Raw genomic sequence first — 20645 nt, 5'->3', positions numbered from 1 at the left:
TTCAAGCCTTGTTAGCATTCAGAAGTTGCATTGATTTAAAGCTGTTGGAGTAATTAAAGTGGAACAAGTTTCCCAGTCATTTTTTTTGCACAAATATATATCTATATATATATATCTCCCTGTAAAATTAAAGCAGCATCCTTTACATTGGCATAGCTTATTCTTGCCTGGGAAGGAAGTACCTGTACAAGATGCTTAAAAGGTGTGTTTATATCAAGTGTTGCATCCCTTAGAAGACAAAAATATTACACTTTCAAAACACTTGCCACATGTCTGACTAGTATTTATACCAATAAGAATGTCGTGTGCACTCTTGGAAAATGAAACCAAACTAATGAAGACTGCAGATTTAGATTAGTGGAACCACATTAAGTCTTTCTGTATATACTCTTATTTGAAATAAACACTCTTAATTCAGGTTAATTTATAATTCATCGAAAAATCCTTAATTAAACTGAAGGGACCATTAGTCCATTGTGTTCCAAATGAGACTGTCAATACAGCTCTTGGCTGATTTTATATTGCCTGTCATAATTACACCAGAACTGAAACACCTGGGAGTTTCCCTGGGCAGCCAAGAAACCCTCAGGGCCTGTGAGGGGGACTTGGGGAAAGTGATAACATAGCCAATCCTTTCCTTCTGGTGCTGTGAACAGAAGCATGACCGCTTGAGCAGAGAAATGGTCCTTTTGGGTTCTCAACCCTCGAGTCTCAATGTCTTCCCACCTCTCTGGCCCCTGGTGTCCTCTGATGGGGCTTAGGAAGGGAATAGCTCACTTCCTGAGGGTGTGCGGGGAGGGAGCCCACCCTGCATCCCCACGGGGACCCAGAACCATGGGGATCAGTTGTCAAAGCTTGTTCAGAAATGTGCAGATGCATATTAAGGTTTTGCATGTGTGCAGGGCACACAGCGGATATGGACCCCAAAATTGCACCTTGCTGAGCGCCAGCTAGTTGCCCATTGTCACTCATAAGGCAATAAAACTTTTTCCCTGAAGCCAGCATCAGTTTGGGGTATTTGGGCACCCCAGCCCAGCCAGAAAGAGGAATGGGGCAATCAGCATCCACATCCCACAGTGCTGGAGAGGAGGAAGCATGGTTCTGCTCCAGCCTATCACCTCACAGCAGAGGTGGATGCGGGAGCAGTAAGCACCAGTCACAGCTCCTTGCATGAGCTTTTGGGCAGGCTGAGGGTGGGGGGACAGCCAGGAGAAGGGCTGAACCCAGCCTGGGCCACACATGGGGCTGCAGGGACTTGTGAACCACCCCTCTGCCCATAAACCTGCATTAATAGCCGCCTCTTCTTCTCTCATTTTTCTTCTGGTGCCAGACAGGAGTCCCCGCTGAGAGCTAGCATCTTTCTGCCAGTCCTCCTCTGAAGGTATTTTAATGAGAGCTCATTTAGGCTTCTCAGACTAAATTGGTTTTCACTGGGCTTCCTTCTAAAACTGTTTTGCAAAGCGGGTCTGCTCCATGTGGGAAACTCTGAGGAGGCTGACAACTAGGGTTGGGCACCTGGAAACCGTACAGAGATGAAATGTGTTGGCTTTTCCCTGACAGAGCCAGCCTCTGGGGGTGGAGGGGGAGACGAAGGTTATCAATAACCAGCGGTGACGACTGGCATCTGGCAAGAAGCACCACAAAGACACTGGGGGACAAATCCAGAGGGACAGCCAGAGAGGATAGCCTTCGTTTTAACTCTTCCCTCGGGATATCCTTATTTTTGAGATCACTCACCAGTTTTGCCTGACAGGGAGGTGCTGGTGTTGCAGTGAAGTGCATGAGAGACTGCAGGGAGATGCAATCCACAGCTATTATCATGCACTGTTAGCAAGGCCAGTCAGGCTGGGCATGACACACTGGGCTTCTCTTCAATGCAACCAAGACCATACAGTGAAACATCAGATGGAGAGCAGCCCCCATTGCTCACATCTTCTGCCTGGTTCTTGCTTTTGCTCCAGTGAGTGGAGCAAGCATAAACTATCCCCTGCCATCACCAACTGGGATTTGTCAAGGGTGAGCAGTGTCAAACCCATCCAACCACATCCTGCAGTGGAGCCACCGGCTTTGGGGAGAGGGAAAAAGCAGAAGACAACATATTTTGATGTTAGTAAGACTTCAGGCATTGTAATGGATAAAATATTTTCATAGGTAAGTCTGGGGAATGATTGTAGAGATGCACAGGGAGTGCACAGAGCATATTTACTGGTTGCTCAGGTCAAAATTGTTAACCCACTCAGGTATTCAGTTTGGAGATAACAGCAAACAGAAGGAATTGCCAGCACACCTGAGAAAGGGATTATGATTCAAAACAGTCTGGAGAAGTCAGAGAAAGATTCTGGAAAAAAACACCCAGAACATAATTCAACAGAAGTGAGGGTGAGGTGGGATGAGATAATCAGTTGGAAAATGGAGGATGGAGAAGAAGAATTTCTATAGAAAAGGTGCTTTTGATCATAATCTACGGTACGGGTTAATCATGCCTTGTTGGATTGTGCAAAACAGGTCCCTTGCATGGTTAGCTCTGCTTTGTGCTGGTAACGCTTTTCAAGACGGGTAAGAAACCCTCAAAGAGAGTTAAGCAATCAGATGGGGAGCAAAGTGATCAGGGAGGGGTCAGTAAAGGAACTGGGATAATTTTGTCTAGGAAAGGCAAGGCTGAGGAGATGTTTCAAATACAGAAAGGGCTGTGATGGAGATCTGGGTTTGTGTAGGCAGAACAAAAAGCAATGCTCTGCAGTGGGGACAAAGGCGGTCTGGGCTGTATGAGGGGAAACACTTGTATCCTAGCTGTCAGGCTAGAAAAAGCAGTGCCAGCACTGCACTGGTGGGATCTGTCAAGGAAAAAGTGCCAGGAGAGCCAGGGTAGGGCTGGGCAGCACGGTGTCACCTCCCCATGTCCCTTCCACCTGCCCCGCTCCTCCCAGGGCACTAAAATCTCATGTTTCCTTTGACTCAGGCAATGAAACAATGCTGGAGATTAGCTGCCTGGTATCGTGACAGGGCAGGTGAAAGCAAACACCGACAAGGTTGCCGGGAACTTATTATGGACTTGTCTTCATGCCCAGAGCTCATTGACACCAACTGGGTTGCAGGCATTGACCATGGTGGTTTGTAGCATGGAGATGCTGAGCTCCACAAAAATGAGTGAACAAGGAACAGTGATGGTACCTGGGTCCAAGTATTTCCATTTTTATCAGTGTCCCGTAGCCTTGCATGGTGTTGTTAGCTGTTAAAGTGGTGGAGGCTTTTCCTAGAGCTACCAGCACGGAGATGAGACTACAAAATTATTCCATTCCTGCATGCCAAAGGCACAGACGATTACAATTTTGCTTTTGACTCCTACTCATCCTGCCTCGTAGAGATCAGATTAATTGTGGCACATGATCAAAGAGATTGAAATGAAGAAGCCAATAACCAAATGGCTGCAGTTACCGTGCTGCAAAATTTGAGTGGAGATAAGGACTGTAATTTTGCTGTGAATTAGTCTGAGCTCGGAGAGGCGAAGGATATGGTGCTAACCCCATGTGTTTTTATCCTAACAAATACTCCAGCTGCCCTGTTTCAATGACTCTGCTATCACATCGCTAGCTTCAAGAAAACCATTTCACTGCCTTTTGGGAGAGTAAAAGCAAAGTGCGAGACCTGAGAAAATGAGCAGAGCCTCAAAGAGACTTTACTGTATGGCAAAGGCACGTGGCAGCTCGGGGTACTTGTGGGCTGAAGCTCCTGGGCATGAAGCCCAGCATGTCCCCAGGTCACTGCTGCAGCCCTGATAGCACCTTCTCCTCCAGCTGAGTAACAGCAACACACCAGGAATGGGCCCCTAAACCCACCATCCCACTCACGGGACAGAGCGGTTGCTTTAATGAAGGGTTAGCACCCTCCAAGAGAAACTTGGCAGTGCGGGCCATGTGTATCCCACCCACTCCTCCTTCTCCGCCTCCACCTCTTCCTCCTTGCCCGCTCCTGGCCCACCACCCACAGACCCTGCCGGCCATCCTTGGCAGCTCCTCAGAGAGCTCCAGTGAAGTGGAGCCAGATGGAGCTGCCAGCTCGCCCGCATGAGATGGCACAGGCTTTTCAAGCCGCCTCTTCCTGGGGCTGCCTACTCCCGCGTGGGAGGTGTAAGCGAGGCACGTGTTTCTGCCCCCGGCAAGCGGTACTCCAGCATGTCCCAGTGCCACCAGCACTGGTGCTGAAGCCTGTGCTTGGTGGTCCCGCAGAGCTACCAAGCATCAAAGCCAGCTCAGATAAGCACCATGTCACCTCTTCCAAATGCCCTCTGGGTGGAGAGTAAGTCAAGACACAGCATCATGGCTGCCAACCCAAAAGCAGAGGGATGCAATTTTCATGGTCGCCCTGCTGCGTGAAAAGCCTCTGTGCACACAAAAGCCCCAGCCACAGACCCTGACCTTACCCACCACCGTGTTGAAGTGGGGCCGGCAGCAGTATTCCTAGCCTGGGAAGCAAAATTCCTGGGAAGACTCCCACTTTTTATTCCCACTTACAAATTTGGGAGGACCACGAGAAAGAGCATCCACCCCCATCCCTCAGAGACACCCACCGCAGGCATCCTGCACGATCCACTGCCTGCAAGGACAGGCTGGCTGGTGTCAGAGGAAGATGTCACCTGCTGTGGTACACATCTCCATGCAGAGATGAGATGTTTGTGCAGGGTGAGAAGAGCCAGGACCACTGCAGGCTGGTGGCTCTAGCAAATCCCATCCTTAAGTAAAATCCTGTCTTTAATCCCCAGCATTTTGCTATTTCAGTAAAGCCAAGCACACATGACGAAGGAAGAACAGGCAGCCTGCCTGCTACCCAGCTTGCCAAAAATGAATTCAGGTGCCGGCCATGCCGCAGACACTTGCCTCAGGCTGCCGTGGGGTTTTGTCACTGTCCTGAGCCCTCTGCAACCAGCAGTGCTGGGAATGCTGCCTTTGGAAGACAGGATTCAGCTGGTACAGGACTGCATGGGAGCAGGCAGGCAGATTTGCGCTGCTTGGGAAGCGGAGCGCAGCCTTTCGTGGGCTAGATGAGCTGGCATGAAGCAGAGACTCGCACGTCTCGCTACCATCACCACGGATGGGGCTGACTTGACACATTTCTGGGAAGCTTCATCTGTGCGGGAGATGCACTTCTGGCCTCGGCAGCCTTGCTGACTGGGGAGACACTGGGATGCTCGGAGATGCAGTGCTTCCTTCAGGGGGGAGCAGGCAGAAACAACTCGTCCTGCTGTATTTTCATACTGGGCTTTCAGCAATCGGATAAACTGTAGGCAAAAATCTCTTCTAAAGGGAGAAAAAAAACCTCTTTCACACCCAAAGCAGGAGGGCTGGGTGCTACCTTGGACCCCAAGGATGCTGCGTGGGGAGGGCTATCACCTCCTTGGGAGCCTGCCAGGGTGGGATGTGGTGTGGTGCAGCGCTGATGGTAGCAGAGCATGCCCAGGGGGCATACGGGCTGTGTGTGTGTGTGTGTGTGTGTGTCAACACAGCTGGAGCAGCATGCAACACAGGACAGTGAAGAGGACCTCCAGGCCACTGGCAGCCTCCTTGCTCTTCCTTTATCTCTTTAGCAAAGGCCTCTCTGGGGTCAGCCCAGGCCAACACAAGATGCAACCTTAAATTACATGAGTCTGGTTTTGCAACTACCATTGTTTACCACCAAAGAGCTGCGTTTGGCCCTCTCCGCTCTGCTCAGCTCTGCTCTCCATCTTTGCACCATTTTTAGCTTGGTCGGCTGCAGCCTGCAGTGTTGGGCTGCTACCAAAGCAGCTGAACCCAAGAAGCTTTTTTTTAATGTAATCGCTTTTGCACTGCCACTGTTGCATGGGAGGAGTGATGGTGCTGCATTCGTCTGAGGGATGTGGACTTGGCCCACCAGCTGTGATGGTGGCATCTGCCACACCAGGTCTAAGGCCACCACCTCTACCAGCGAGAGGGCTTAGGAGGTACTGTCCGTTGTGAGCAAGGACGGAGCCTGTCTCCTGTAGCAGACCCCATGAGTGACAGTGGACACATGATAAAACCGATATACAAGAAAATCCCCTTCGCCCCCTGTCTGCTGGCCTTCACCTGGGATGCAGGGTGCATCCCTTCGCTGGCTCAGCTTTCTCCATGGTAACATGGATGTCGCAGCCCCATCCCCCTTGGTGATGCTGGGGTGGGCGGGCGGGAGACAGATGGTGACAGAGGGGAAAAGGGTCCAGATCCTCCCAAGTGGCAGAAATTGCAGGAATCCCTGATTGCTGGAGCCAAGACGCTGACCCGGAGCTGTGGGAAGGAGGGAAGGCGGAGGCGCGTGGCTCTGCCGAGCCTGGAATAGCAGAGCAGCTGTTAAGTTATCGCTTGTAATTATTACAGCATATGGGAGGGAAAGAATAGCTCTCAAGGGGAGAAAAACAAATAAGGAAAAGGCGGGCTGCTGCAGGGCTGAGCCGTGGGGAAGAGCGGCACTCGGCACCGTGGCGGGTCCCCGCCAGGTGCCAAGGTCATCAGGGGACACGGCCAGGACAGCAGCCCTGGCAGAAATTCGGGTGCAAGTATTCACACCCGCAGCACCAGGTGCTCACCCGTCTCACATGGTACCTGCTGCCTCCTCAGGGGCATGGGTATGCCAGGCAGAGGATAACACTGGCTGGGATATTACAGAGGGATGGAGCCTGGCGTGCTCCCCCTGGGCCCTTCTCCCATGCATGATTCTGCTGCTCGCTCTGCAATTTGGCAGGAGCCATCAGCTACCACATGTGAGCAAGGCAGGGGGCCGCAGGCTGGATAATGCTGGAGCACAAAGTGCCTGCATGTCGCGGTTTGGAGAGAGAGCACCCAAGTTTCTCACCTAGGGATGCTGGTGGCCCATGTCCGGTGCTGCACGGGGAGACGGGACCAGCAGCATGAAGGATCACTGCTCACGCCAGCCCCTGCAAGACATGGCAGGAGACTGCAGAACTGGAGCAAACCCCTGCCCTCGGCTTCTAGATGCGCCAATGAGCCCCCGCAAACCAAAGCAGAGCTGAAGGCGAAAGCCTCAGGGATGGCCCCTGCATGGGACAGCCTGCTCCAGGGAAGCCACGGAGCAGGGGAGAGGTGATGCACGGCAGCGTGGGGGAAAGCAGGGAAAATCGGACATGATTAACAGTCTGTGAATGAGGAGCAGTGACAGCCTCTCAGTTTCTGAGCCCTTGGAAAACAAACATAGTATCCCTCATGGCTGTTATTATTCTGGGCTTTCATTATTTAAAAGAAGAAATATATGCGACAACAAGTCTTTGGAAACATGGAGCTATTGGCAGTCACACCAGCTGCATCCCCGCTTTGGGCTGTGGCATGGGGACAAGGAGCAGCAAAGAGATGCCGCCCCTCTAAAAAAAAGCCTGGGAGACTTTAATGGAGAAATATCTAACCAGATCTGCCATGTATTAAATACAAATATTTAAATTCACAGCCACTGAGCTACAGATTGCTGGAGGCTGGGAGAGCATTTTGGGCCCATTTTGATGTTTACTGGTCCTGTGCAACAGGCATGTAGCTGCAGAGATGGGGCAAGATGAGGAGGAGATGTTACTTGTCCTATTCCTATGCTCTGATGGCTTTTCCCTGGGCATCTGCTACTGGCTACAATTGGAGATAATGCAGGACCAGGGGTGAGGGGTTAGAGGGTGAGGATTTACTCTGCAGAGATATTCTTATGCTCTCTTATATACACCTCTCTCCTGCTTTTGAGCTGTATTTATTTTCTGTCTGCTGCTGCCTCCTCCCTGGCAGCTTCATGAATATCCTCAGAGCAGGTGAATTGGCACCTGCCTGCTCACCCAGATCAACACCAGCGTGTCCCTGGGTCTCTCATCCCAAGCCAACCTGATCCCATCACAAAAAGCCGATGGTTCCAGTGAAAAGCATCAACATTTGCTTGAGCAGGAGATGGGGAACCCTGGACCCACTGGGTCAATGTGCCAGGGCCAAGGCACACTGGACTAAAGCCAAGAGCTTTGAGCAATGCCTCCTGGAGGTGTGCAGGACATGGATGTAGGTAGGTGCTGAGCACCTGCTGGTTCCATGGGAGCCTGGGAGATGCCCTTCAGCTCCAGCACTCCACTTGAACATGCAGCATGGGCAGCTACTGAACAGCCATGTTGTTGCAAACGAAGCCACAGCAGAAGCACTGGAGATGATAGGAAAGATGGTTCAAGCTCTGGGATCCAGAACAGGAATAAATTGCATGTGGCAGGCAACAACCCCAGTGCCTATTAAACAAACCGGTCAAACCCTGCCAGCATCCTGGGATCCTTGCTGAGACAGGTGCAGTGCTTGCACAGTGAAGGACCAGCTCTGCAACTAGCACATATAAGATGGCCTGGGTGAAAATCAGGAAGGCAACACCAGTTTGCACCAGCTGGGAATCCAGCCTGATGCTTTGTAAACCACTGGCCCTGCCAGAAGGGCTGACCCCCCCCTCCATGTGCCCTGGGGTGCTGCTTAAGGGCTTGCTTGGGTAATGCACCTCCATGGGCAGGAGAAAAGGACTTCTGCTACCTTCCTGTGAGGCTGAAACGGTGCTTGACTGCTGATGGTGTGGGGGTGACCCGACAACACAACTGAACCTGGAGGTGCTCCCCACTGCACTGACACCTCAGAAGAGAGGGAAGCAGCAAGGCTGAGATTTGCAGAGCTACTTGGTCCTTGTGTCCTCTGTCTGCGGTGACCCAGGAGCAGGGAAGGGCTGTGGCAGGGCAGATGGGGCCTGTGCCCTGGGGTAGGACACAGCTTGGGGCATCTCGAATGAAAGGATTCTCACAGCCTTTCTGCTAGAGCCTCCCTGGGGGACTGTGCTGGCTCAAGCATCCAGCATCCAGACAGAAATCCTGCCAAGAGCTGCAAATGGAGGACTGCATTTGCAGCTCTTTGCTATTTCCATGTTGGCCCTGGGTTAGCAGTGCCTGAGTTGGAGCAATCAGGGTCTTGCTGGCTAAGCCCTCCTCTGCAGCCTGAACCGCTCCTGCAGCATGAGCCCCTCTGCAGCCTGAACCCTCCCTGCAGCCCTGGTTCAACCTCCCGTGCCTTCCGCTCTTGGCTCAGGGCAGGGTGGCAGTGATGCCAGAGCTGCCCCCATCAGGGCACAGTACCTGGCAGGGAGAAGACACACACACGCACAGTCACGCACACAAGTGCACAAACACAAACTCCCCCTCTTGCACTTTTGGCCACCTTCCCAAATGCCAGCATCACACGGCAGCCCCTTTCCCTTCCTGCCCATCTGTATCAGCAGCGCAGCCCCGTCCCGCTCAGGGCTGGCAACATTCCCACACGGGCGTCCCACACTCCAGAGCATGGACACACAGACGCATTGTCCTAGGAGGGGGCACCGCGCAGCATGGCCTGATGCAGCGTGTAGTGCTCCCGGAGCATTGGCCACCAGCACCTAAGAGCTGAGATGGGCAGGCTGGCTGCTGAGCTGGGGATTCAACAGACACCACCTGCTCCTGTTGCAACCGTAGGAGCACCCAGGTCTTGTGTGGTTAACCCCCTTCCCCTCTCCAAACCATCTCAATGCAGTTGGGCATGGCAAGAGGCAGAATGGGGATACAGCTGGTTCTGCTGTGCAATGAGACCCTTGGTTGGCTGAAGGGGGAAGCACTGAGAGCTACCCGCTGCCAGAAACGTGGCCCTGCAAACACACCTTGCACCCACATGGGTTGCCTGGGGAGGTTGTGGAATCTCCATCCTGGAGGTATTCAGAAGCTATCTGGTCACAGTCTTGGGCAACTGGCCATAGGTGGCCCTGCTTGAGCAGGGAGATTGGACCAGGTGACCTCCAGAGGCCCCTTCCAACCTCAACCAGCCTGTGATTCTGTGAAGGGATCATGCTGCTTGCAGGAAAGCTTCAAGGTAGGAGCAGGAGAGCTTCGAGGTAGGAGCAGGAACATCAGAGACCTGAGAGAAAAGGGGCAGGGCTACAAGGGGAGCAAGAAGCTGAGGGTGGAGGGGAGGGCAGGGTATCCAGGGCCCAAGAGGAGGTATTCAACCTCCACATCATGGTCTGTCAGGCGGGCCAGCACATCACGTTGGGGAAAGTCACCAGGGAGTAGATCTGTTTGGCCCATCTCTGCTATGAACCTATCTCCTTGCCCCTTGCACCCCACCAGGCAGAAGAGGCAAAGATGACACCGAGGGAAAGGCTGGGGCAGGGTCCTGTTGGGCACTTAACAGTGATCCTGACTCTTATGACCTCCCTGCTCCCCTGCCTGGGCTCGTATCCTACAGACGGGGTGCTCCTTCTCCCTAGCACCATCACCAGTGCCCAAGTCTTCTGCTGGGGACAGACAGGGGAGAAGGCCTTGACCCAAAACCTTAGCCACCCACAAGACACTGGGGGTTTCTGGAAGCTGCCCCCAGAGTGGAGGCCAGCAGCTTGGCTCTCTGCCAGTGCAGGCAGGGTGCAGGGAGGCCTTCATCCAGCTGGGATACACCTTCGGGGTCTTGGCCCACCCGGCTGTGTGCTTGACACGTGACGCATGACTTCACAAAGTTCAATGGCAAGGTTCGCTATTACTTAACACATGGATGAAGCGTACAAAGGAAAATCAAGTTAGAATCAAACTAGAATGATTTATACAGAGACTGAAAACACAAAAGAGTAAGGGAGAAACATAAAAAGGACAATTGAGTTAGAATTGATTTTTTCATGATTTGCACAGAGATCAGAGGTGCAGAAAGGTAAGGGAGACCTTCCTTTCAAGTCACAAGGTTCAGAGAAGACCTCCTTGCTTTCTAAACTCCTGGTGGAGCTTAGGTGCAGCTGGATCAACTCCTAGTCCCAGACTTGGGCAACAGTGTCTGTCTAAGGGATTACGTGTGTAGCAGCAGTCTGAGGTTCATTTACAGTTTGAGGTAAATCACAAGATTTACTAAAACTTAATCACTGACTAATTCAACATTTGCAAAGTGATTCAATAGACTATACCTAGGTCAATTCACACATGCATGAACACAGACACGAAGGTAGATAAACAGAGGTATACCTGTTAAAAATTCCCCTCCAGTTCAGTAAAATATTAATGTCAAATGTCTCAGCATTTCTCAACAGGTGAAGGGTTGAGCCTCAAGGAGTGAAGGGTATCAGCCCAGGTCCCATCGTCAGTTTTTGGCAACAGTCCTCTGAGTTTCATAAACTGGAGAGTTTGTGAGCTCTGAGAGGCATCCCCCTCAGAGGGAGATGCTGGTGCAGCCCGCGGTGCTCCAGGAGAGCAAAAAGGGCCTCACTCGGGACCGCTGTTCATAGGTTCGCAAGACGATTGATTTTGGTCAGTGTAATTTCATTCCAGCCATAATTCTTGTCAGGCAACCACAGAAGTGAGCCATGAACCAAGCAGCAGGAGTCTTGGGTATGGTTCCAGGTGACAGGAGTTTCAGGTGTGAGTAGGGGGTGCCTGATTGTCCTGACTTACTGTACCATAGCCAGGATAAGAAAGTACCGGGTTCTCCCAACTCACTGTGCAGGAACATGATGTTGGCTGGTCCTGACATCGCAATGTGGCCTGGGGCAGGGCTGCACCACCACCAGGTGCAGTACACAGCAATGGTGATGCCTTCTGAAGAGGCAGTTATAAAATCCAACGTGAACTAGCTGCAGCTGATCCCAAAGCCAAACCCTCCTATTCATCTCCCTCTGTAAATCACTCGCAAAGTTGCTTGATCTTAAGGTAAAGTTATCACTTTTTCCGCAGCAGCAAGGGCCTCTCATTTGTTTTTCCATGCCACTAGTCTAATCCAAAGGTTTGTGTTTGGATTCCTGCTTCCTCTGGACTGTTCATAATCCAAAAAATCAGAATTGGGCAATGGCAGTTCAAAGGGGAAGGTAATACCTCCCTTTTTCTTCTTCAAAATCACCAAAACTGACTCTAGATAAAAGGGATAGGACAAATCAGGGAAAAGAGAGTTTTTTAGCTTAGATTCTTTTTTTTCCTATTTAAAAATGAATTTGTCAGTGAACATCCAGGGGAAAAAAAGATATTTGTTGTTTTGACCCTACAAGACCTGTAAATATTTTTAATTCCTCGCTATCCCTCTGAAGCCCCACCTAGGGAGGCCGCAGGAGACATCCCCTGGAGGGTCTCAGCAGCTCTTGGGACTGAGCTTCTGAACAGGGGAAGATTTGGTGACTAATCCAGGAAATCCCCTTCTCCTGGAGAAGATGACCCTGTCCTGATCCTGGCTGTTGTTCCTGGTGTGCAGCATTTTTCTGGTAAGGGCTGACAGGTCAATACCCAGACCCTAGAAGATGCTTGCCTTGGCAAGACCATGCAACATTAGCAGAGTCATTTGGCTGGTCTGGAAACACCACGGTTTGCTCTAACCCCTCCGCTCTTGGAGAGGGATCCATCAGCCCTGCCTTGTTACTAGCTCCACATCTCATCCACCAGAACGCGCTTCTCCTCCTGTGGCAGGATGGCGTGGTGCTCCCAACCTGACTGCTGCTGCCGGCATGTCCGCTACAGTGTGCTTCTTCCTCATCTTGCCACGTGCCTTCCTCCTGGGGCAGATCTCCCAAAGGTTTCCATCTCTTGCTCCCATGACAGTTTTGCCTTTGCTTTTTCTTTCCCTGAATCTATGTAGCTCCTTTATGTGGCAGATGGTGCAGCCATGATTGCCTGTACCCTTGGTTAGCACCTGCCCCGGCATAGCCCTGGTCTATGTGGGCTTGATCAGCCCAGAGCATGACCAGGAGACAGCACACACTCAGCATCGTCCTCACACTGTCCCCCAGCATGGCCGGGGCCCATGTGTTTTGGCTGGCGGGGAGAGAGCAGGTACTGTGGTACTTGTCTTCAGGCCCCTGTCACGGCTCTAGATGTCCCCTGAGGTGTGGATGATGCTGGTGACAGGAGCCTGCAGCAGCAAGGTGGCCCAGGGATGGAGAAGGGACTGGGCTGTTACTTGCTGTTGGGGAAGAAGGGTCTGATCCTGCCTGCAGAGCAGCAGTAAGAATTTGGGTGTTGATTTTGCCAGGCTCCATGTGGGGAAAGGGCTGGGGCAGAAGTGATGTGGGCTGGGTGGTGGCAGATGTTGAGCCCTCAGGATCAGCCTTCATGGCTGCTGCTGTGAAGCCCCTTGCAACCCACCAGGGTCTCCCAGCACTGTCCTGCTGTCAGGAGGAGGGCCAAGATCCCTGCAGGTGGAAAGCTGTGGAAGAGAGAAGAGCAGCAACAAATGTAAACTCTGCCCAGCTTGCACCGCTCTTCCAGTGAGGTCCTGCCTGGGAGGTACCAAGATGCCAGCAGCTGCTTGCAGGAGGTGGGCTGCGCTGGGTGAGAACCAGGAGCAGGGCAGGGGAAGAAGGATGGAAAAGATAAGGGTGGGGATAAAGGGGAGAGAAGTGGCAGGGACCTTTAACACAGCTGGGCTGGGAGAGGACTGGTTTCAGACTGGTAGACCTGGCAGCAGGGATTTGTCCTGCAGCGCTGGGGAGCACAGCCCCCAGGAAGCTCTTCCTGCTCTGCTGGGCTCCAGAGACGAGAGGTCTCTCGTCAACAAGGGAGGAGAAGCTGGAACTCAAGCCATGCACGGTCTAGAGCCTGTTTGCAGCTTGCAGCTATGGGCTGTGACAAAGATAATCTCTTTAAGATGTGCTGGGATTGCACATAGCATCATCAGATGCCTTATAGCACCACTGATAGCCTATAGCACCACGGCTTTCCAGGGCCAAGGCAGGAGTCCAGGATGTTCTCTATTACATTTTGTGGGCATTGCAGGTTTCCTAAGGAAATATTTCCAAGTAAATCAAAGTCATATGTGATACAGCAAGTCACTACCAGCATAGCACACTTGGGGGCATCACAACAGGACAGCACACTGGATGCTGGAGAAGGTAAAAAAGAAAATGTTGAGCCCACTGTGTGCTGAATGTCTCCCAGACGCTCTGGAGCCGCTTGGGTTTGGTTTGAGTCTTTTTACTTTTAGAAGTTACACTTGTGAGACTCTCTTCTTCCCTCTAGCGTCCATTTCAAGATGTTCCTCTTGCTCTTCAAATCCAGCTAAAGTGGCAGCTTGTCTGGTTGCATGTGCAGTCACTCTCTTCCTCAGGTTTTACATTTACAAATGATACCGCAACTCTCCACCCAGGAGTCCAACATTTTATTTTTCTGGTTTCTGCTGTCCTGTGCGGGAGAATCCCATTGCAAGGCCGTTGTCCCCTGGCATGCTTAAAAAACTATCTCAATTAATCCCTTAATTTTAGCATGATCACACTGAGCTCCAGCTGGGGATGTGCAGGTGCAATGAGGTTTCTGACAGCAATGGGGAGAGGACATGCCAGTGGCAGATGCCTTGTTTGAGGGATGGGTCAGAGCAAGCCCCTGCTCTTGTTGCCTGTGTAAGACCATGCTACACCTCCTCTCGGCTCACACCATTTGTCCTTGGGCCATAGGAAACCAGTGCAGAGCTGAAAAATGACTCCACTGCCCCTAAGGCTTGATCAAGGCTGTCACTGCCAGGTTGTCTGTCTTCTAGTGACAGCAAGAGACCTCCCAGGCAGGATCTCTACTAGCTGGGTCACCTCCCAGCTAGCTGGACTGGTTTCTAAAAGTCTCGCCAGCATCCCCTTCTTTTGGGGGCTGGGCAGCAGACCTGCCCTCTCAGATGCACCTGCAGCAGGCCAGGTTTCTGCCTGCAGCACCAGCTCGCAGTCTGTGGTGGCACCTTCAATTCAGCCCAGGACAAGCCCTCCTTGCTGTCCCGCAGCTGCCCTGCCCTACCTGCCCCCTGGCCCGTGCCTCCCTGGAAGGTCCAAAAGCTTCACAGACCTGCTCAAGGAGCCATGTACACTGACACAAGGCACGCCAACCCAGTGGTCACACGCTCTCTGTGCCATCTCCACTCTTCAAGGCTGGTCCTTTGCCTCAGCCAGGACATTTCCAGTACCCCCCAGGGGAACTTTAGGGGAGCAACGTGCTGCCAACAGTAAAAACATGGCCAGGATGCTCTAGTATACTGAGAAAGCTATTGCAGGGCAGGATTAATCTCACCTGGCACTGGGTGGTACCAAGGAGACATCTAAGCCATCTCAAACCCTGTTCTATCAATGAAGAGACTGGCATTACTGGACCATGAACCATCTGACTAACCGTACCCCAGAAGTGCCCATGTCCTACCGGTGCAGACACTGCCCATGGCAATGAGCCTGAGCACGTTGGGCTCTGAACACAGTAGCAAACCAAGGAACCATGTGGAAAATGATCCTGAGCTGACCTGTCATTTGCATGTATTTGAAGAGGAGGTGTGTATGAGACTTTCCCTCCTCAACATCTCCTGGGCATTCTCCTCCTTGGCCACCAAAGAAAGTATCTCCTCTTCATCTAGCAATGAAGATGAATTTGTTCCAAGTGCAAAGCAACCCTAAGACTTCAATGAGAGTAACGGCCTTGGTAACAAGCATGACAGCCAGGAGCCCTGTGCAGGTGGTGGGCTGTGCACACAGCTGCAATGGGGACACTGGACAGGGCTAGCATCCCCTTTGGCCTGTCCCCAAATGGGATGCTAAGGTCCTTGCAATGGGCTGGGCTCTGCAGAGCTGGGAGGTGCAGAATGCAATCCAAGTCTGAGCAGGAGCTGCCTTCGCTTGTCAGGGTCCATTTATTGGGGTGGGATGCTGTCCCGGACATGCTCCCTTCAGGAAAAGGAAGGAATTTTAGACACTGAAATAACTGGCTGGCTGGCACGCAGCTTCCTGCTTCTTTCTCCAATTATATTTTAAAGCTCCGGCTGAGCAGAGCCTTTCAGTATGCAGGGCAGCACCAGCCACTCCAGCAGAGCTGCTCGTAGGACACCAGCTAAGTGATGCTGAGAGGCCTCCTGGATGGCCTGTGCTTCTGTTAATGCTGCAGCATTGTCGCTTTGGGCCAAATCCCTTTGCTCCTAGCCCTGCTCCCTGCAGGGCAGCTGCCCCCAGCTAACCACCCCCTCCCTTAGCAGCATGTGCTGATGAGTCTTAGCTCCTGGCAGAAAACTCTTCCCTGCGATGCCGATTATTTAATAGGTGAGGGGGGAGCAGTTCTCATCCCTCTCTCCTGCTTACACACTAGGTATCAATTTGGCAGCCAGCAGCAAATCTCATTAAGGCATCAGCAGCTCCTGGCCCATTACAAGAATGAGGGGATGGACCCTGGTAATGTACATGCGAAACTGGCTGCATCCAACCAGAAGCAAGGATCCTATGCAGAAAAATATTAAGAGTCTGCAAAGACAGGGATGGGAATCAGCTCGTTCATTAAATGACTTTGTCCGTATTCAAGGGACCAACACAGGATTTTAACAGAGGAAACAGTGACAAGAAAACCATGATGAAACTCCCTAAATATTTCCCTTTAGGGCCAAGAGAATCAAATTCATGGGTAGCCCATCATGCCTGACATATCCTAATTAGCCCATTAAAGCCCTGGCTGGCTTTTACATTTTCTAGATGAAAAAGGTGGAAGGTGGATAAACAGAGACTAAAACCAGAGCAACAATTTCCTCTGTGGATCTGTTATAGCTGTGGACATCTGATCTGCAACAGCCCTGTTTATTTGGCTTGTCCTGGAAACTGCAACAGCCAACAGCGTGGCAGCTCTGGTAAACCTTGAGGTGCACCTGCTACCTGCAGAGAGGAGACTACCAGCCCTTCTTCCCCGTTATGTTGGGCTGTGATTGGCACACTTGCTCTTAACAAGCCTCCCTGCTGCTCCATGCATGACAGCCTGGTGATGGATCTCGTTATGCATTTAGCTTCAGAGCACATATGCTTGCACATACCACTCAGCAGGTCAGACAGCCCAGATAGGATGGAGTGAAGGTGGCACACAAAAAGCTCATGCCTCCAACAGAGCTGTCCACCAATGCCTGGCTCCGCTACCTGCTAAGCTTTCGTGTGCTAATTAGTCTTCTCCACTCCCTGTGCCAACACTGTATTAACAAGGAGAGTGCATGATGGAGGGAAGTCAGATTCCTACTGATGTCACTGCTCTGCTGCCAAGTCACTTCACCTTCCTCTCTATATGCCCGAAACCAGTCTCTGCCCTGCTGGGTAACACAGCTGGAGATCAACCTCAGGAAAGCAATGCCCAGGAGCTAAGCATTGTTGCTTTGCTGAGCATGGGAGCATCCTTCTCTGGCCTCCTGCCCTGTGCTCTGGGCATGTGGTCAGCAGTGCAGCTTGAGACCGAGCATGCCTCCCAGATAAGCATGGGGCATCCTGCCTGCAAGGTCCATCTGAGAGCAGAGCTTTTGCTTTCCAGCACAAAACCCAGAGGTTCAAATGAGGAGAGCAGCATCAAGATGCTGCCCTGCAAGTGTCCCAGGGCCCCCAGCTCCCAGCATTGCCGCTTTCTGCTGCAGCACAGTGCCACTAAAGCCACAGTGCTCATGCCAACTGCTTTGCTCCTTAGGCCTTCAAGTCAGCTCAGGACACTAAATCCTCGCAGGGGCACTGCCAGGACACAAGAGCATGTGGCTTCGAGCCCGTCTTACATACCCATACATACTGATACGCACCTGAGAAAGTGCTCGGTCACCAGCTGATGCAGTGATCGATAGGTAGAGAGGACATCTTCTCCTGTCTCTGTACACATATGCCATGCCACTACACGGCATGTGACTGCCTTGGTTAGGCCATCAGTGGGGCAGAGTTGGTTAGTAAGGGGTGGGGTGGCTGTTTGGAAGGTCACACACTGCCTGCACCCCTGAGAGATATCACTGGGGTACCTGAAGGGAACTTAAAACAGGAAACAGAGTTAAACGGTTTTGATGAAGCCCTCAGTGACTCTTACTTCCCACACCTGAGGGCAGAGCTTTTTTTCTGATCGTTTCTCCAAGCCCTCTCCACCACCACAGAGAAGCTCCTTGCCCCATGCACATACAGAGCCAAGTTGTGTTTGCTGTGAGATGAGCTCGCAGGCACTTTTGAGAGTACTTTCCAGATCCATACCCAGAGTTTTGCATCTGCAGATGCACACATGCAGACCTGTCTAGCTGCCCCAGTTTCCACGCACAAAAACTCACTTATGCTTTTTCTTCCCCTCCTCCCCTTTGAAATCAAAGATGCAAATTGAGAAGGAGGTTCTGAATATTTGGAGAAGACAGTCCCACCCATCACCCACTGATATGACCCTGGCTATAGAAAAGGGCTTGACTGTCACCAGTGCTGACTGCCAGTGAGGGCTGCGGACTTCAAGCAGGTGGGGAGGGCACAGAGCATTTCTGAAAACTACGCTGCCACTTTGTTTTTACTCTTACAAGGTCAGATTTTTTTTTGGTGATGGTCATGGTCAGCGATGCTGGCAAAAAGTCAATTTTAGGAGCCTGTTTAAGGATACAGGCACTGTTGCTGGGTGACATCTGATGGGAAATCCTGCCTGCATCCATAGTATTGCACAGAATCACATGCCACATATAGGTTTTAATGATTGTTGATGAATGATTGCCTCCTCTAGGACTCACCAAAACCAGGCAAACTAGCTTCAAGCTCCAGACTATTTTGTAGGAGAAGGTGGTGCAAGTATCACCACAACGAGACAAAGTTTTGAGGCTCTCTATTATTCTGCTCCTGTACGTTAAGCTGACCAGTAGAAAGAAGACATAAACCACTTCATTAACTCATCATGTAATTACTGTTTTATCAACTGATTTAAAAATATATATCTAACATAGTAATTTAAACTGGAAAAAATGTGCTGATGCTTGGTATCAGACTGCAACATCAATAAAGTTGTAAGGCACAGTCATCTGGATCAGCATCTCACAGTCTGCAGTCACTAAAACAGATGTTTTGAATCTCACCCAAAGAGATTATTGCCTTACTTCCCTGCCTTGTCTTTGCTGCAGCATTTCTTAAAATTATTCAGTCACATGAAATTTGAAAGTCTATTTGATCTAAAAAAACCTAGAGGTGGCATGCCTGACTCCAAAAGCATACGCAGGGGATGCTCTGACACCTGCTTACAGAGGTCACTTTTGCTAATGAAATTCTGGTATGCAATATCTATCCATAGGAAGTGAGAGAAATCCTTCCAGGTAGCTACAGAGCAAACACACACATTAATATTGGGATGAGCCATTTGGTCAGCATTCACTCCCGTAGCGATGCAGGCAACAAGAACCTCGGATGCCTGTGAATGGGGTGAGCTCCCATGGGGGCAAAACTCTGAAACCACCCAGCCTTCCTGGGCTCTTCCTCAGGCAACGCACCCATCCCTTACAACCCGCTCTGGTCAATGCTTCCTCTCAAGCCCTTGGCTTTGTCCCTTGCATGTTAAACATCCAGGACTGCAAAAGATACATCGCGGGGCTGCTGCTAGGTCAGGTGGCTGAGCGTGAGAGGGAATGCCCTGTGTCCCTGCTCTCCTGCAGCCTACTGCACAAACTGCAGGCTCCATGCTCTGCTTGGTTCGGTGTCCCCGCCTGACTCACAGAGCAGGGCATGGTGTGGATGAGAGGAAATACATTAGGACTTGTTCCGTTTTAGTGCATGAAGGCTACAAAAATAACCACGTTTTTCTGTAATAAGAGGTTGATTAGCTCTTCTGTTGATCAGCAGGTGCTTTTTAAAGAAAGCGTTTCTGGACCAGCTGTAGCCTTAATTAAGGCAAATCATGTCATTTGTTTGAACTGCTCTACTTGCACAACTCTGCGTTTAGCTTGCAGAAGAAGCTGAAAGATAGCATTGAACCTTCAAGACTGTGCTGTGGTATCTTCTAGGACTGGGGACTTTTGTTCCGAGACGTTGTTAAGGCAGTGGGTCTGTCTGGCAAGGACTGCAATATGGCCCTGGCAGTCAGGGGCCAAGCAGTGTTCATCAGCCCAAACCTCTCCGAGGCTTTTGCCAATGAGCAGACAGCTGGCTGGTGGTGGTTGATCTCTCCAAGACAGCTCTCATTCATGATGGGCCTGAGGAAAAGAAAGAAACACTGTGGTGAAATTGCACTCTGGGTCTGGACATCCGCATTCTCCATACCAGCTCTGCCATCTCCCGCTCTGAAAACTGAACCAAAAACTGCCAGGCCTGGGAGCAGCACAACGCACACCAGCTTCCCACACAAGGCATGCACTCTCTGCCTATACTGCTCTATAATGTCTACGTTAACTTCAAAATCAAGGTATCATATCACAACTCCTCAGTTTTATTTCTTCAAAGAAGCAACATGATGCTAATCTTACAGTAAGCGGGTTCAGAAATAACCATGTTTTGGTGCATGTGACACTTCTCTGATGCCTCCTTTATTTTCCAAAGCTCTTTCTAACATGAATTAATGTAAATTTCAAGGGAAAAAACCCAAAGTGGGATGTCAGGAATTTGTCCTGGGGTTTACCCGAGGAGAGTCTTGAACAAGCACCACTGCAAGAGCTCTGCAACAGACATGGGCATTGGCCCTGCGTGGGGAACATGAGAGTGGAGCAATAAGAACACAGGAAAATTCTGGCCTGTTATTCAAGAAAATACAAGATTTCCAACACTCAAGCTATAAGGAACATGAGAAAATGTTGCATTTAGCATTAGATGGACAAAGGTAAATGTCAGCACAAATAAAAGTTCTTTTTACAGAACAGGCAGGAGACTCCAGAGACAACACAGAAGCCTGCTTTTTCCTGCTGTGAAGTCCCTTCTGTCTTCCC

General features: G+C 51.1%; 1 protein-coding gene across 5 annotated transcripts in view; it reads right to left on the bottom strand.

Moving 5' to 3' along the window:
* Window positions 1-10530: 10530 nt before the first annotated feature.
* The window catches only part of LRRC56 (leucine rich repeat containing 56), a 74926-nt gene continuing 64811 nt past the window's right edge, over window positions 10531-20645 (bottom strand). For all 5 annotated transcript variants that reach the window (XM_069803510.1, XM_069803511.1, XM_069803512.1 and 2 more), the window contains one exon: window positions 10531-19919. In XM_069803510.1, the coding sequence (XP_069659611.1) occupies window positions 19727-19919 (193 nt within the window). In that variant the 3' untranslated portion in view covers window positions 10531-19726. The remainder of the gene's footprint in view (window positions 19920-20645) is intronic.

Source organism: Haliaeetus albicilla, chromosome 16 (assembly GCF_947461875.1).
Source record: "Haliaeetus albicilla chromosome 16, bHalAlb1.1, whole genome shotgun sequence".
Taxonomy (NCBI): domain Eukaryota; kingdom Metazoa; phylum Chordata; class Aves; order Accipitriformes; family Accipitridae; genus Haliaeetus; species Haliaeetus albicilla.
The sequence above is the reverse complement of the archived record's forward strand: the minus strand, read 5'-3'. Positions and strand labels throughout refer to the sequence as shown.